Here is an 18,853-nt window from a genome sequence, read left to right as displayed (position 1 = left end):
GGAGAAAGAAATAGAAAACAGGACACAAAGAATCATGTGACTCATGTTATTTTGGCAGGCTGGCTGACTGACCTTAACCCTCTTCAAGACTTATCTGAATAGGAACTGTCGAAAATAGGCAAACATTGAAAACTTCATGTAAAATGGACTGTGAAGCGATTTGAACTATTCTCTTGGACATAGAGACTAATGAATTGATAATACTTCTAGCTTCCTTGTTTCAGCTTTCCTGACTGTAAGTTAATCTATATTTCTACTCCTTGTTTTATATAATGTATAAACTCCTTTTAGTGTAGGGGGCATGCCATAGATGATTGCAAAATGAAGAATGGCATCTAACTAGATCTGTTCAGGGAAATAAGGGTAGAAATTATATGTATTAATGGTTCATGTCCCTGAAATATCTATATATTTGATATAATATAGACCAAAATATCTGGAAGAATTTGGGAATTTATATCATTCATATAAAGGCAGAAATGTGGAGACTATTGAGAATCCAAAGAAATATAGTAGAGAATAGGCTGTGAGAAATATATCTGAATATTCTAAATGTAGTCTGAAGCTACTTTTCACTTACTTTCATTGCCAACACATTTGCAAGCATTTGGTTTATTTACTTATTTATTTTTCTCTGTTGTTGTTTTTTTTTTTTTCATTTTCTAACTGACTTTAAGAGTATTCCTCTGAGTTCTCAAAGAGACTTTCTTCCCAGAAAATGGAGATAAATATTTTTATTGAGCCTGTTTTTCAGTCTCATTAAAAGAATGTAGAGACTAAAACAGGTTTACTCTTTTGGTAAGAAAAATCCACTTTGAAAAAAAAATGATTTGAATTGTTTTTTATAATAAGTTTATTATTTCCAGAAGACATTATTTTTCTCTTCATAAGAGTTTGAGTTTCACAGTTTGTGTTTGTTGCTAGTATAATTTAGCGGACTATGGGGTTTTGCTCAGGAATTTCCAACTAAAAATGAGAAGTCATCTATTGCAATTCTACTAAGTTAATAGGAAACAAAGAATCATAAATTAAGAGCTAGAAGGTAGACTTCTAGTCCAATTTTCTTATTATCTAGTAATTATCTAGTCCAATTTTCTCAACTCAAAGACAAGGAAATTAAAATCCACTGAAATGATTTGATTTGCCTGGGGTCACACATCACAGAGTCAATACTGAAATTCAGATCCTCTGAAGATCTGTCATTCAAAAATTTATATTGAACCATACTTATTTACACAATACATATTTACATACACACATATGCAACCCCTTATAATTGATGAAGTTTTGTTCACAGCCTTTTGCCTGGTTCTCATAAAGTGAACTCCAACTAGGAGGTATGAAACTCCTTTATATTTATTATCTTTTAGCTAAATTGATAAGAAAAATTTCAAACACTTAAAAGTAAATTGAATCGATATACGAGGAGTTACTTTATATAATTAGTTTAAATTCAAGCAAACCAGAAATAGAATTCTTATCAACAAACAAATATATGTGACCCTCTCTGGAGGATCACAATGGCATAGTAAATAATGGACGGGTCTTCATTTTGTCTCTTAAACATATTGTTGTTGCTGTTGTTTATCCTTTGATCTCCAAAACAACTATGACATCAGAGAGGTGATGTCATGACATGCAAATGAATTGAACTTGATGTAAGGGAAGGTTAGGCAAAGTTACCACCTCATTGTCCCAGCCAGAGCCATCTGGATCCAGTGACCAAATATAGATAAAGAAGACTGGAGATGGCCCTAGATGTTTGGCCTTTTTAAGCTTAGATCTTCAACACATGGCCTTAATCAAACAAATATTTGCTGACTAACATATAGTTGTGTTTTTTTTTTTTGGACTAGGTGAAAGAGGAGATTCTTTGCTTCAATTGCTACCTATAGGTAGTAAAAAAAAAAAAAAAAACTCTAAATAAATAAAAATGACACATCTCAATTATCTTACCATGGATCAAATCATTTAACCTCCCATTGCTCCCAGGCACCCTAATACTGTGAGTTGTAATAGAATTAATTCTGCTTGTATGCATGGGCAAGAAAAAAATTTACAACTCAAGCGGAATCCATAGGGAAGAAATTACAGATCCAGAATTTTAATTTTTTTGTCTTTTAAAGAAGAAATGCACTTTTATCAGGTCTTAATACAATTTTCTAAATATTGAAAAAAAATTTTTAAAGTCAGTCCTTTTATTCTTTTCTCTAACACCAAAAATGATTTTCCAATTACCCCAAATTAATGTTAGTCAGCAAATATTTCTGCTCTCAAGGGAATCACCAATCTATGTGGAGACACAATACAAACAGCTAGGTACAAACTAGTTATATGTTGAATAAATTAAAGATAATCAAAAGAGGGAAGACATTAAACTTAAAGTAGTTCAGGAAAAGCTTCCTAAAGTAACTGGGTTTTAGGTAGAGGTATAAGGTATAAGAAAGTGATGAGGGGAAGGAATAGGTTATGAATGAACAAGAGAGGATTTTTCATTTGATCCTTAAAGTAATAGGGAGCTACTAGAGTTTTTTGAGTGAGAATGAGAAGGAAAAACCTAGTCAAATAGTTTAGGAAAATCACTGAAAACAAATTTGAGGATAGACTGGAATTGAGAGAGATTTGTGGCAGCAGACTAATCAGTGAGTTATTGCAACAGTCTAGGCAAGAAGTGATGTGGTGCAGGCCTGGTGTTAGTGGCAGACGAGAGGTGACATTTTTAAGAAATTGCAGAGATCCAATCTGCAGGTCTTGGGAAAAGAATTATTATTGGGATGAGACAAAATAAGTATGGATATGTATACATATATTGTATTTAGCATATACTTTAACATATTTAACATGTATTGTTCTACCTGCCATTTGGGGGAAGGGAGTGGGGGGAAGAAGGGGAAAAATTGGAACAAAAAGTTTTGCAATTGTCAATGCTGAAAAATTACCCATGCATATATCCTATAAATAAAAAGCTATAATAATAATAAAAAAAATAATAAGGAGTTAAGCATGACACCTGACTAGATTGTCAGCTTGAGTAACTGATAGGATTGGGGTACCTTTAGCAATAATAGGAAAGTTAGGAAGAGAGCAGATTTCAGTTTAATATACATTGCATTTAAAATGGTATATTCAATTTGAGATATCCATTGCCACTTGGAGATTCAAGACTAGAAATCAAATTGGATGACATTGAAGATTATCAATACTGTTAAATGAGAGAACATGAGATAACTTGCTCAAAACAATCAAAATATTCCTCCAAAGTTTTATTCCTGTTTACCTGCCTACACAGTCCAAATCCCAAGCAGTGTTGTAGACTGTTCTATGTGATTGTAATACTTGGGTATATATAATAAGGTTCAATTCATTCAATAGATCCTTTAAATTTTCAATACCCTAAAAATTTAGAGGCATGCATGGACAGGGGAAGAGATCTCCAAGAGAGATTTAAAATCCAGTAGTTCTTTAAAGAAGAAACTCCAGGACACTGTCACATTAGTTGGGGGGAGGGGAAGGAGAGACAGAAATCTTGGGACATTTTGAGGTTGTTTCTGGAGAGGCCAGTGATAGAGGAGGGAAAAGTCAGGGCATGACTATTCAAATATATTCCCCTTGTGCATTCACTAGGGACATGTTGGGAAATACAGCAGACAATTTCCTAAAGAATAGGAATTATTTTGTTTTTGTCTTTAGCCAACTCACACTATCTTTGCCACATAGTTAATTGTTTAAAAAATGTTTTTTTTTAATTTGATTGATAATGAACTCTTTTTAGAGGAAAAATAAAAAGTGTTTCACTTTATTCATAGCAATATTTATTTACTGAAAGATAAATTTAGTCCTACATGTTAGGATTCCACCAATAGTACCAACTGACTTTCAGGGGAATATCATTAGATGCTCAAATGACATTCCTCTTACATTATTTTCTTCTTAAATCAGTTGAAATGTCTTTGTAAGATATCTTAAGGGCCTCAAACAATAATTTCACTATTCCTTGAAAGTATTACAATATATGATTTTTTTATTAAAGGGAATTTATTTTTGTGAGTAGGTGGAGGGTAGTCAAAAAGGAAAAGTTTAATAAAAGGAAAATTCCCCAACTCTATTCCAAGGTTCAAAAAGCACTTTTTTCATTGTCACTTCTCTCATATTTCTAAAACCAAAATGGGAGAAGAGGGGAAAGTATTTATTAATCCCCTTTAAATGTTAGGCCCTGTGCTAATTATTTTATAAATATTAGTTCTTTGATTCTCACAGCAATCCTGTGAGGTAGAAGCTATTATTATTTCTACTTTATATATTAGGAAACTGAGGCAGACAGTAGTTAAATGATTTACTTGGTCAGGCTCAAACAGCTAATGATTTGAATTTGGATATTCCAACTTCAGTCTCTTGTTCACAACTCTGAGCCAACCTGAATGACTCTAAATAACTTACTAAGTTGTAAAGTAAGAAAGGTGTCCTCAGAGATTAGAGCCCAGGTATTCCTGGGTTTTTATCAACTAATTTTGAAGAAAAGAGAATATAGAAAGGGTGACATCACTTCCAGTATTTCTCTCAACATCCAGTGATATTTCCTTCAAGTCAGTTAGTACCATTGGTGAAATGCTAACTTTTAATATTAATTTACCTTTCAATAAATCAATACTGCTATTTACGAAGCAGATGGACACTTGGCTCTGAAAGATTTCATTCTTGATCAGATCAATAAACATTTCTTTAGCACTTACTGTGTGGCAAGTATAGTACCACTTGGTACTTGCTAGAAATAAAAAAGGCAAAACTAGGTGGCAGCTAGTTGGTATAGTGGGTAGAACACTAACCCTGAAGTCAGGAGGAGCTGAGTTAAAATCTGGCTTCAGACACTTAATACTCCCAAGCTGTGTGACTTTAGGCAAGTCACTTAACCCCAATTGCCTCAGCAAAAAAGAAGAAGAAGAAGAAGAAGAAGAAGAAGAAGAAGAAGAAGAAGAAGAAGAAGAAGAAGAAGAAGAAGAAGAAGAAGAAGAAGAAGACATTTGAAAGGATACAAAAATGATAATAATTAAACATATTTCTGGTTTTGAAAAACAAAAAAAAATTCTCAATATATGTGTGTGTGTGTATCATAGCAATTATAATCTTTTTTCTCCCTTTGTCAAAAACAGGTCAAAATGATTAAAAGAAAGATAAGCATTTGCCAACAGACTCGGGCCCTTCTGTGTAAGAACATTATTAAAAAATGGAGGATGAAAAGAGAGAGTTTAGTGGTATGATTAAAAGTTCATTTCATTATATGTTTTTTTGCTTGACTCATTTATTATAAGGATTTTATTTCAATTTTCAATAGTATGGAAAAGGGGAGGTAAGAGAGAGAAATAAATATCTGATCACTGAAAATATTATTTAACAAAAGCAAAAATAAAGGAAAACTTTCAAATTAGAAGTACCAATGAAAAAGGAAGTAAAGAAAACAGAAATAAATCTCTCATTCTCTCTCTTCTCTCTCTCTCTCTCTTTCTCTCTTTCTCTCTCTCTCTCTTTCTCTCTTTCTCTCTCTTTCTCTCTCTCTCACCCTGTCTGTCTGTGTCTTAAAATGAAATAGAAGTAGCACTTCCCCAAATCATCAACCCAGAGAAATCACACAAAAATATTCTGCTTAGCTGAGATTCAGAGTTTCTGGATCTGCAACAACAAAAACAGTAACCAACCAACAATTTAATGTTCAAATGGCCAAATATATATTTAGTTTCTGCTTCAATAACTCATTAAGGTGCATTATGAGGAAAATACTAGTTAGGTTGGAAGGACTATAAAAAAATAGAAAAACTCATTTTGGGAGGTTCTTTTACTCCAGTAAAACACTACATTAATCCCAAGACCTGAATTTCCAAATACTATAATCACACAGATTTATAGTATTGATTGCTTCCTAAATTGCTTTTTATGTAGATTTCCCCAAGTCACAATTACTAAAACAGCCAAAGTGGCAGTGAGCAATGTGATAGGAGCTGGTCCCCCAATCCTTAATCCTCTCTACTTTCTTAATAGTATTTCATTTTTTCCAAACATATGTAAAGATAGTTTTCAACTACCCCTCCCCAATACAAGAAGTAATCTGATATAGGTTAAACATGTGCAGTCTTTTTAAATATATTTACATATGTGTCATGTCTTGCAAGAAAAATCAGATCAAAAAGGAAAAAAAACACACACACAAAAGCAAACAATAAAACAAAACAAAAGGTTAAAATACTATGTTTCAATCCACATTCAGTTTCCATAGTTTTCTCTCTGGATATGCATGTATTTTCTATCTTAAATCTATTGGAATTATTCTGGATTACTGCATTGCTGAGAAGAGCTAAATCTGTCATCACATAATCTTCTGTTACTATGTACAAAGTTCTCCTGGTTCTGCCCACTTCATTTAGTGTCAGTTTATACTCAAATCTGACAGATACAATACCCTTGTTCTTATCACTTTTTATGTCTAAATCATAAACACATTTTGACCTTATCTGATCATCAATTTGTATAGAACAGTAATATTCTATTACATTTATATACCATAACTTATTCATCCAATCTCCAACTGATGAGCATCCACTCAATTTCCAGTTTCTTGTTACTGCCAGAAGAGCAGCTTTGGCTGTGGATCCTTTCCTTCTTTTATGATCTCTTTATGATTTTTAGGATCTTTTATGACATAGACCTAAGAGTAACACTGCTAGATCAAAGGGTTTGCACAGTTTTATAGCCCTTGGAGCATGGTTTTAAATTGCTCTCCACAAGGGTTGGATCATTTCACAATTCCACTAACAATGCATTAGTGTTCCAGTTTTCCCACATCCCCTCCAACATTCATAATTATTTTTTCCTGTCATTTTAGTCAACCTGAGAGGTGTCAAATGATACCTCATAGTTGTCTTAATTTGTATTTCTCTAATAGTGATTTAGAGCATTTTATATGACTCTAATATGGCTTTAATTTCTTCATCTCAAAATCGTCTATTCATATCTTTTGACCATTTATCATTTAGGGAATGACAACTATTCTTACAATTTGAGTCCATATATCTTAAAAATTAAGCTTTTATCAGAAACACTGACTGTAAAAATTGTTTCATAATTTTCTGCTTCTCTTCTAATTTTGTCTGTATTAATTTTGGTTGTGCAAAACCTTTTTAATTTAATGTAATCAAAATTATCCATTTTGCATTTAATAATGTTCTCTAATTCTTTGATTATTAATTTCTTCCCTTTCCATAGATCTGACAGATAGACTATCCCTTGTTGTTGTAATTTGCTTATACTATTACCCTTTATAACTAAATCATGAACACATTTTGATCTTATCTGGGTATAGGTTGTGAGATATTTGTCGTTGCCTACTTTATGTCATACTATTTTCTATTTTTTACAGAAATTTTTGTCAAATAATGAGTTATTATCCTAGAAGCTGGAGTCTTTGGGTTTCTCAAACAGTAGATTTCTATAATCATTGACTATTAAGTCTTGTGTACCTAACCTATTTCATTGATTCACTTCTCTATTTTTTAACCAGTACCAAATGATTTTTAATGATTGCCACTTTATAATATAGTTTTTGGTCTGATATGACTACTCATCCTTCTCTGCAATTTTTTTTTCATTAATTCCCTTTATATTCTTGATCTTTTGTTCTTCCAGATGAATTTTGTTATTATTTTTTCTAGCTCTATAAAGTAAATTTTTGGTAGTTTGATTGATATTGCACTGAATCAATGGATTAATTTAGGTAGAATTGTCATTTTTATTATATTAGCTCAGACTACCCATGAACAATTGATATTTTTCCAATTGTTCAGATTTAATTTTTCAACACATATTTTTTTTTTTAGCAAAACTAAAGACCTCTTCCCTCACATTCTTACCTAAATTGATTCAAAACATTGCTATTATCTCATTTTTCAAGGAACATATATTTTAAAAGGGTCACACAGAAGTGTTGGAAATTGGAAATAGCAGGAAATGAATAGATGAAAATGACGCAAGATACCTTAAAAATACTGTTAATTTTGAATGTTGGAGGAGGGTTCTTCATAAACTTTAAAATTCTACATAAATTATTTTTGTTATTTCATTGCTAGAATTACTAATTATTAGTCTTGCTTTTGATAGGCAAAACATATTGTGTCTTCCCAGCTCTGTTTTATTTTTTTTTTGGTTCTTGGCTTTGTCTTGTAAGAATATCTTAGAAATATAAGCTTAATGGAACAAGAACTGCTGTCTATTTATCAATTAGTCATTACAAGTGGCTGATTTTGAATCAAATATACAGGGGAATTAAATAGAAAATATGCTTGATGAGAATAGCCGTATTCAGTGACTACATTCTAATTTATTTTTTTCTCTTGTGTTTAATAGGAATGGCTTCTTTCATTGCTACTTTGCCTGCTGCTGTTTCTGATTGGATTATTCAATGATGTTTCTAAAGTTCCTGAAGTACCTCCAGTAGACCTAGGACGCATAGACAAATTTAATGAATCTGACTTTTTAATGCAATATGAGCCAATCACCAATATAACTCAACAGATAATAGAAAAAATGCGTTTGGCTCCCTTCATGAAAGGTGTGTTCTCTACTAGCTTAGAGATAATATTTGGTGTTATTATCCTATTTTATTACAAAGATAAAATGTTTAATCTGAGATAAAACACATAGGATGGAGTTAACTATTTAATATTCTTAATGTTATGATACATAAACTCAGATTAGGCAAAGAGTTAAAATTGTTTTCTCAGTTTTCTTGTGTCTGATTTTAGAAAGTTCAAGACTGTATAGTTACCTTTTATCTAAAACTAGATTAATGGCAGGAGGAGCTCAGTAGACTTTAAGTTTCTGATCTTTGAAATAGTTCAACAATCTTAATAAAGCTTGGTTATTGATATACACATTAAAAAAAACAATCTGTGGTTTATGTTTCTATCTCATTTAGGAAAGGATCTAATTTAGAGAATGTTTCTTTCTTATTATCTTTCTTTTTTTTTTTTTCTACTGTTTCTTTCTTAAATCAATAAATATTCCCTTATAGGAAAGGTGATTTCAATAGACCTTCTGCAAACAATTAAAATTAGAGTTCTTTGCTACTCATCTTAATGATAGAATGCATATTGGATATATAGAGAGGCATTGTTGCATAGTAGATAGATACTGAGCTTTGAGGAAAAAAAGCTTAAATTTTTAAGCTTTTTTAAATGTTTAAATTTTTAAACATCTCAAGTTTCCTACAGTAACTGTGTGAACATGAACAATCAAATCACATAAATTTTCAGTGCCCCAGTATATTCTCTAAAACTGAGTTGATGATGTTATCTGGCCCCAGACTATCTTTTGGGTCTCTCCCTAAAACCATTTGTACTATTGTCAATATGACTTGCTTATTATTCCTCATATATGATATTCCATCTCCCACTACCATTCCTTAGGCCTGGAAAATTTTCATTTTCACTTCCACTCCTCAGAACCAAAAGCTCAAGGAGAAATTGTCATACAGGGAAATCCTTACAGGAATCAAATCACTGTCATCTTCACTAGACCAAAGATGTCAAAGCTAAATTATATATGCTCTATCATATGCTCTATCTTGAACTAAGAAAAGCACTAGAGAAACCAGAAAAGTTTATGAGATATTCTTTCCACTCCCATCCCTCATTCTAATAGTCATAACTGTGATCTACATCATCTTATTTGTCTTATTCAGATGACATTTTTCCTATAGAGTTTAGAAGTTTCCAGCTAATTTGTTAACATTGCCTATCAATATTGAGTTTACCCATAAATTTTCAGGGAAAACAAACAATATATAGTGTTTATGTATCTTGTGAATTGCCTCAGTTTTAAGTAAGCAATTCCCTTCACTCATCTCCTTTTGAATTTTTTATTCTAATCCTATTATTAACTAAATTTTTCTTCTGTGCTTAAGACCCTGAGACTGAGTATTTTTTTTCTTGTTCTAACCTACCTCCCTCCATTTTATTCTAATATTTTAATAAAATGGATCATTAATAAGATGAACTCCCCATTTGCTAATAAATTAATTTTTCCTTCATTTCCTTAGTTCTTCCTTCCCTATCCTATCCTAACCACAAATAATCCCTTATGTCAAAAAGGAATAGGAAAAGAGGAAATGTAAGGGTGAATGAGTAGCAACTCTGGTATCTATTTATTTTAATTAATTTAATTTACTAATTAAATCCACGTTTCCTATTTTAATGAATATAAATGGCAACAGAATTCTAAATTTTAATTGCCTGAGATAAAGCCTTGTTCATCCCATTATATTTATTATTGTTCTCAGAGTTCACTAGGTATATTATCAATCTTTCTATTCTTAAATCTGAGTTAATTCTTACTGGTTTACTTCAGAGTCATCAGTCTTACAATTAGTTTAAAACTTTGATTACTACACCTTGTATTGATTATAATGGAGTCATTAAGCTCACTGTAGGCAACCTACATGTATAGCACTCCACCCCATCTGAGTTCCAGAAGGTTGACATCATGTGGATCTCAGTTCCCTATTTCCTTCTTTGGTTTAAAGCAAAAACCATTCTTTCCCTCAGTGTTTTGATAGGCCAAGAATCTCTAAGGCATTTAGGATTACTTTAATAATGAAATAACAATAGAGTTAGCAGCTCTGAGGGTTTGGGAGAGCAAGAGGGAGCAAGTTGAGGAAAGATAAGCAAGTGATAGACAAAATTACTATCAGTGTAATCATAAGCCAATTATTTAGTGTTTCTGTGTCCTAGTTTTCTCCTTTAAAAAATGAAAGATGGATCTTTTCCAAATTTAAATCTATGATAATATTATCATGTATTTTTTTCTCTTCCCATTTACAGAGACACAATTTTAAGAATCATAAAAATAATGCTTCTGAATAAACTAGAAATTACATTATTGAAAAGGAAATTTAATGTTGTCATAGTCAACAAAGGCAAATTGGGAGAAGAAACTAATGGTGCTTGCAACTGATATTTGGAGAGAGTATTTAGGTTTATATAAATTCCTACAATGATGAGAAGTTAACTTAATTTTGAAGTACATGTTGAACCTCTCCCAGAGTGGGCTTCATTCCAAGCGATGAATGAAGCTAAACTAAATATTTACAAATTTGACATGTCCAATTTGCTTTGTCTCAGGGGCTAAGGGAGTAAAGGGAGAGATAAATGAGAAGGCAAGCTTTAGTTATCAGAGTGGGGAAATGAGAGATAAAAACATTTACTGTCTTTAGATATTTGAATGTTCACTATTGAAAATGCTACAAGAATATATCATTTTTCCAACTGTATATAAACCCACCACTACCTGATATGAAAAGATATTCATTATTAAACTTCTTTATTCCAAATTAATCATAATTGTATAATAAATCATTCATTTTTAATCAAAACTGTTTTCATCTGATAAAGATATCTATGCTAAGTGAAGTCAAGGTGATTGACTGATTGGTTCTATTAAGCTCCGACTTTGCACTTATCTCTCTATGCTTTTGGATATATACTTCCTTAAGTAGTCTCAAATGACTTTTAAAAGGTGGTTTACTTAAAAGGACAATGTGAGAAAAGATACATTTCTCATGTTTTATAATTTCTAGATGATTGAAAATACCTTTGATCATGCTATTATATCTGAACCATCTGTACAGTTGAGTAACTTCATATATTAAGGAATTTAAATTAGTTGGACACCAATTAATCATCTTAAATGACTGTTTTTCCTTGTGCATGGCAGGAATAAATATCACTGGGGTTGAAGATAGAAACGCTATGATATCATGGCAAAGTTATTTTGACATAATGGCAATCAGCTTTCATGATATGTTTTCATATGAGTTCAAGTCTTGGGGATACAGAGTTCCATTTTTCACAGAACATCATGATTATCCAGGTGACTTTCCCTTTGACTAAATATTCTTTTCTCATGGCTATTTTTTCATAAGCAAGTCAGGGGATGAAGTATATAAAAGTGATTGTATCAACAACATAAATGAATAGCATGCATTCAATTCCTAAAACTCAAATAGTATGCTTCTTTTGAAAATAAAAAAATAATTTCCTGTAAAATTTTAACTCTCAGTTAACAAGTTCCTATTTGTTTTCCTTCTCAACATTTTTATATGCTCTTGATAGGCCTATATAAATAGCATGATTTGAGAAAATCAGATTAACCTTAATAAGCATTTCCTTTAATTTTCTAATTAATGCTATTTTCATGTTTTATCATGATAATGATTTTTGTCTGTGTAGTCTTAGTTTTTTCCTCTACCAATACAAAAAACAATTGTCATAGACCTAGAGATCTTTCAAAAGTATAGAGTAATTCTATAGTAATCAAGAAAAAACTCAAAAGGAAAAAATAATTTTTCACAAAAATTATATAAATAACCAGAAGAAATGATGAAACAATAAGAAAGGAAATAGAATCTCTGAAGGAAAGAATTGAAAAGAGGAGAAATAGTTTAGAAGAGACAGTGTGCTTCTGAGTGCTTGAAGGGAAAAAAATAAAGAGAAATAAAATTAAGAGAGGATGAAAGGAATACAGTAAGTTAGATAAAAAGAAGATGGGGGTAGAACTTGCTATAAAGGCAGGTAGGTTACATGGGAGATAGAGTGCTATATCTGGAGTCAGGAAGACATATTAAGACACTAGCTTCTTAGACATTTACTAGCTGTTGTACCTGAGCAAGTTATTTAATCTCTGTCTGCCTCAGTTTCTTCAACTATAAAGTGAGTATAATACTCCTCACTTGCCAGAGTTGTTGTAAGGATGAAATTAAATAATATTTATAAAATGCTTTGTAAACTTTTAAATGCTATATAAATGCTAGTTATTCTCAAAATTGAGGTGAGTGAGAACAGAAATATGTAGGATAAGGGTACAGGCATCATATGAAACTCACTCTTACCTGAAATAAAAGAGGATTGAACACACACACACACACACACACACACACAGTTTGTGTAGAAATTCATACAACTCAACAGGGAAAATAGGAGAGAAAGGGAATAGAAAGGAAGGGAAGAGAAACAATGAAATAGATTATTTTAGAGGGTCATGAGTAATATGAAATGATACAGAACAAAGTTAGCAGAACAAAAGAACAATTTATACAAAGAAAACAATACTGTAAAGAAAAATAATTTTGAAAGATTCAAATGAATGTCATATCTCCAGAGTAGTTATGCAAATAATGTTATCAACACATAATTGATGGAGACAGAATGAGACACGAATTTTTTTAATATGAACATGATTCATTTTGCTTAATTTTGCTTTATTTGTTACAAGAGATTTTTTTCTCCTTCCTTTTTCTCAGTTTTTAAATTAGGAAAGAATGTTAGGGAGGAGAGGGCAGAGTTAATAATAATAAACCAAAAAAAAAAAAGAGGACCATCAAAACATTTTTTTAAAATGTGCCAAAGAGAAGTATGTTCAGAAAGAAGCACAGACATGAAATAATTTTGAATGTACCATGTGAAATTTATTTTATACTTTTTAAAGTGAAGAAAACAGTACAAAATAGAGACCCATAATTTCACATTGAATCCCTTTTTATCCCCAGGTGTTCTGCTATGCAAATGAAAATGTCTCTGATTTTTAGTTTGTAAATTCAAAACCAATACATATTTTGAGTAAGTTGGACAAAGGGCAGAGTTTTTTGGGATGGTAGGATAGATATTATGGGCAGGGAAATTGATGTATTTTTAAATTTTGAAAAAACTTTTACGTGAATATTTTGTGATTTACCACTTCTTCCTATTAAAAAATCCTTCCCCCAACTTTTAAAAATGTAACTCAAACTACTTTAGAAAACAATGTGAAAACTATTTCATTAAATAATGGTCTCAGTTTGCAGCATTTTCTAGCTCTGCTAGAATTTCCAGAAGAACTCACACCCCATTGAACCCTTGAAAGGATTCGATATTTTGTTTTTAGACATGTTAACATATTTTATTCTATGACATACCTGAACTTAACAAATTGTTTTAAATCATATAAGTTGAAGCAGAGGTAGCTAGTGCAATAATGAATAGAACACAGGACTTAGAGTTAGCAAAACCCAAATTTAATTCCAACCTCAGATCCTTTAAGTGACCTTGAGAAAGTCACTTAAAGATTTGCCTCAGTTTTTTCAACTGTAAAATGAAAATAATAAAAGCTCTGTCTTCATTAGTAACTGTATCAGATGAGAAAATAAAAGGGCTTAGCACAAGGCCAAGCATATAAAGCACTCTATAAATGCTCATTCCTTTCCCTTCTTCATATAAAAAAGGTTTTCCACAGATTTAGAGCAAAATGCCTTTTCCTGATTTAATCCTTTCCCATAATGATGTTTTTGCTTTTCTTTACAGTATATTGTAGAGACAGTGGGGGAGAAATCATATGTTCACTTGAAAGATATTGGAAAGGGGGTTTTGTGGCTTTACAAACTGCCATTAATTCTGCTATTATAGAAGTAAGTATCAAATTTTAAAAATTCTAATGATCAATATGTTATATTCTGACCATTCCACTTTCCTGTTTACTAATTCTTCTAGGATGAAATCTAAATTCCTCATTCTGCCATTACAGGTTTTTCATAATCTGACTCCAACCCATATACTTTTATTCATGTAGGCTATATTCCAGTGAAACGCAACCACTAGCTATACCATATATTCAATATACAATTTCCTGTCCCCAAATGTTTGCCCAGGCATTTTCCCTTGCCTGAAATGCGTTTCCTCCTCTTCTGCTTTTCAAAATTCTTCTCTTCCCTCAAGGCTTAGTTCAAATATCACTTCTTCCATGTGACATTCTTTATTTCCATAAGTGTTTTTCTACTATTAAAATATTACTATATTTATTTGTCTCATCTCTTTTCAGCCCACCCTCATTCCTGCCTTAACTTCTTCACTCCTACATCCCAATAAAAAAAAAATTTAAAGGCAGGGTTCATGTATTATACACCCAATGCCCAGTAGATAAAATGGTGCTAAGCAACATTTGCCAAATATGTTTATTGGATAATGTTAAGCATATTCTACACTTAAATTGCCCACTTATAGAAAAACATAAGATATGTGATTACTAAAAAACCTAAAGAATGAAAGAATGGACAATTCCTTCTTATCTAGTCACTGGTTTCATATGTTGATTTTTTTATGTTAATATACCACTTTAGATTGCAACAAATCATTCTGTGATGGAGCAGCTGATGTCAGTCAATGGTATAATAATGAAGGTGCCTCCTTTCATTTCCCAACTTGGAATGCTTAATGAGTTCATCATTTCCACCTACTTAATTTTTTTCTCCCCAATGATATATTTTGTGTGCCTTAATGTTACAAGAGAGAGAAGAAAGACTAAGAAATATATGACAATAATGGGTCTCCAGGATTCAGCTTTCTGGTAAGTTATAGGTTTTGCATTCAAATAATGTGAATGAATAGAACATTGAAGCTAACTAGAAACCAATGGTTCTTTTTTTTTTCTAGGATTATGATGTAAATTTCATATAGTTGACACATTGCTAATTTTACAAAAATTGTTCCTAGCATTTAATTATTACCCATGCTTACCAATATGCATAGGGATATACTCTTATGACATTTAGTAGATTGATTTGTTTTTCCCCAGAACAGATCATGTTAGTTTTTTTTTTTTTTTTTCTGTTCTGAGTAATGTTCAGCAATGTGGAAGAAAATAGAATAATAAAAAAATAAGAATTAGTTTAAAGATATTGATATAAAGATCTGATAAGAATACTTCCACTGTATGCATTCTCTGACACATTCAAGTATTGCATATAGTTATAGCCTGTTACAATTGAAAAAGATTGTGGGGAAATTGTCATATAGATTATCAACAATTTGACTTGAATATATGATGGGTATAAAAATTGTCACTCAGGCTAGAAAAAACTAGACTAAAAAGAAATGGGTTAAGCATAAGAGTTAAAATATAAAATTCCACATCATGTGGATTCTATGTATCTATGTATTTATGAAATATTAAAACACCTAAAAATACCCTCAGGGTATTGGGAAAATCCTTAAAGGAAGATATATTGTAAGATCTCTAATGTATTGGACAATTGGGACTTTTTTTGTCTTTATAAGTTAAGGCCAAGGAGAGCATTAAATGAATAAATGAATAAATCAATAAATGAAAAACCATTGCTAAGTGTTAGATGTACAAATATTAAAAGATAGTATTGAGGTCAATGATCTTATGTTCTAGTAAAAGAAGAAACCGATGTAAGGGAGTGGAGACCAAGGAAAGTCCATTTGAACTAGAAAGTCAAAGGGATAGTGAATAGAGTTATAAAGTAAAAATCTTATATGACTTTAAAGTAACAAAATAGGGTGTTGTTGCTGTTTTTTGGCAAGGCCAAAACTTTTGCAACCAAATAGTTATAATAACTCATGTTCTAATAGTGCTTAATTAAAATTAACCAAGTGCTTTCCTTATAACAACTCCCCAAGGTAGGTAGCATGAGTATTGTTATTACTATTGGACCAAGGAAGAAACTGAGCCTTAGAATTTTCCATAGTATCCAGAACTAGAAGCTATATTAGAGATCACTTGTTCCAGCCCTGCCATTTTACAGATGAGTAAATTGAGTCTCAGAGAGATTAAGTGATTAATCCAGCAGTAAGCAACAGAACAAATTTGAATCCAGGTTCTTTGACTTTAAATCTAATGTTCTTCCCTACATAGGAAACTTTTTCTCTTCACAACTATTATCTTTGGAGGTTCTCAACTTATTCTAAAGAAACTGCTATTGTTCAAAAACATATTTGGAACTCCTTATTGAGGTAAAGAGAGAGGAAGCTTTGTAGTTTCCCTCTCTTGATATGTATAAGTTCATTTTAGAATTAGCCTTCACTTTGGTGTGAATCATACCCTTGCCTTATGTAAGGGGTTCCCCCCTTCCCAGTCCATTTTCAAGGCTTTTATATAACATATTTATAACATCACTAATGTCCTTAACACAAAAATGAACAAGATTACAAGATGTATCAAAACCAGATCTAAGAATGTTGTTTTCTCTCTAACCATTTTTTGGATGGATACTTTACTCAAGATATGCTACCAGAAAATATATTAGATGCTGAGCTCACTTAAATGACAGAGATTTTTCTTTTGGGAATATCTATTTCCCTCAACTATGGCTTACAATAGCAATAAAGCTTTTTCACCAGACCTGTCCCATAATATCATGAATGTAGTTCCTTTATAGACCAATGAATTCTTTTGAAAAATTCATTGAGGATCTATGCCAAATTCTTGTAAATATCTTTAGTGATGGAAATTCTTTCACTTTTGAGGGAAAGACAATTTTTTTCCACTGATTCTTATGATGAATGAACAAGCTGTTTAACATTATTAGGGGTCAAAAAGGACATGTGACTCTCAAGTAATGGTATTGATTTTCAAGGGCAAATTGTTAAAATGAGAAATTCCATAAATTTTTTGAGAGATGTCAATACCCCAGGAATTTTGTGCATAGCTCCCAAAAGTGATCATAAGGAAAAATAAAACACACTCATCACATCAGCTTTGTTCCATCAATTTAATCTATATAGCATTAATTTATATGTGTGTGGTACAACTCATGTGAAGGATTTTAATGAAAATGTTATAGGCAATTTTTCTAGGTGCATAGGGAAATGAACAAGACTAAAATGTCATATATTTCTGTTATACTCAGTAAGATATAATGGAAAGGCCACTGACTATATAGTCAGAGTAACTGAATTAAAATCCTCATTCTGATACTTATATTTTTGTAACTTCTGGGCAAGTCATAATCTCTCTGGACCTGTTTCCTCATCTGTAAAATGAGGAAGTTTGGGTTGGCCTATGAAGTCCCTTCCATTTCTAGAGATACAAGTCTTAAATTAAAGGTAGTTGTGGAATTTATGTTTCCCTTCAATAAGAAGATGATTACCATCCTTTTTTGATGATAGATGATCATTTGACTAAAAGAATGGACTCAGACATTATTGATCAGTTCCTAACAGCTTTAAGGTAGAAAGAATTGCCTGACCATGTAACACTGAAATTATGTTCTTTTTCTACTTTAGGCTTTCCTGGGGTATACTCTATGGTGGTTACATTTTTATTTTGGCAACTCTGCTGACCTTTACAGTAAAATCTTCTGAATTTATAGTCATGACTGGTTACTTCATGATATTCTTCCTGTTTCTCTTTTATGGTCTCTCTTTGGTGAGTAGGTACAGTTCTTTTCCCTATTATTTCCCTATCTCATCAAGATAAAATCTTTGTTCTTTTTCTGTATTTGTCCAAGAAAGGTTCTTTAAAGACAGGACCTTAACAGTCATTAGAATGATTCATCTTCCTTGATGTACATTAAGAATTCTTTTTCCTTCAGGTAGCATTAAGTTTCCTGATGAGTGTGTTGATTAAGGAACCTCTGCTTACTGGCTTGATCACATTCCTCCTTACAGTTTACTGGGGAGGTTTGGGATTTATTTTATTTTTTCACGAATTTCCTGCATCTTTGGAATGGATTTTAAGTCTCCTAAGTCCCTTTGCCTTCATTTTCGGAATGAACCAAGTAAGTTGAAATACTTATTTCTAGTCTACTATTAGCTTTACAAATTTCTTTCCTGTGTAAAATTTAAGGGATTGGAGATCTATGGTTCTATTAGTGTGGAATCTCTTCATCTCTTCTGATGAAGATCACAAATAACTTTCACTGTGTATCTAGGATATTCTGTGACATAATTAACATGTATAGGACTGCTTGCAATCTGGGGGAGGGAGTGAAGGGAGGGAGGGGAAAAGTCGGAAGAGAAATGAGTGCAAGGGATAATGTAAA

The 18,853-nt window shown here is 31.8% G+C and overlaps 1 protein-coding gene across 2 annotated transcripts in view; it reads left to right on the top strand.

Annotated features, from left to right (window-relative positions):
• The window catches only part of LOC100932448 (ATP-binding cassette sub-family A member 10-like), a 99,444-nt gene continuing 80,591 nt past the window's right edge, over nucleotides 1-18,853 (top strand). The window contains exons 1-8 of one of the 2 annotated variants that reach the window (XM_031965703.1): nucleotides 2-235; nucleotides 5,148-5,249; nucleotides 8,389-8,593; nucleotides 11,755-11,910; nucleotides 14,376-14,479; nucleotides 15,188-15,414; nucleotides 18,096-18,237; nucleotides 18,404-18,589. In XM_031965703.1, coding sequence (XP_031821563.1) covers nucleotides 5,154-5,249; nucleotides 8,389-8,593; nucleotides 11,755-11,910; nucleotides 14,376-14,479; nucleotides 15,188-15,414; nucleotides 18,096-18,237; nucleotides 18,404-18,589 — 1,116 coding nt within the window. In that variant the 5' untranslated portion in view covers nucleotides 2-235; nucleotides 5,148-5,153. Of the gene's footprint in view, nucleotides 236-5,147; nucleotides 5,250-8,388; nucleotides 8,594-11,754; nucleotides 11,911-14,375; nucleotides 14,480-15,187; nucleotides 15,415-18,095; nucleotides 18,238-18,403; nucleotides 18,590-18,853 lie in introns of both variants that reach the window. The other variant, XM_031965704.1, reaches the window with a different exon arrangement.

This window comes from Sarcophilus harrisii, chromosome 4 (assembly GCF_902635505.1).
Source record: "Sarcophilus harrisii chromosome 4, mSarHar1.11, whole genome shotgun sequence".
Lineage (NCBI taxonomy): Eukaryota > Metazoa > Chordata > Mammalia > Dasyuromorphia > Dasyuridae > Sarcophilus > Sarcophilus harrisii.
The sequence above is the reverse complement of the archived record's forward strand: the minus strand, read 5'-3'. Positions and strand labels throughout refer to the sequence as shown.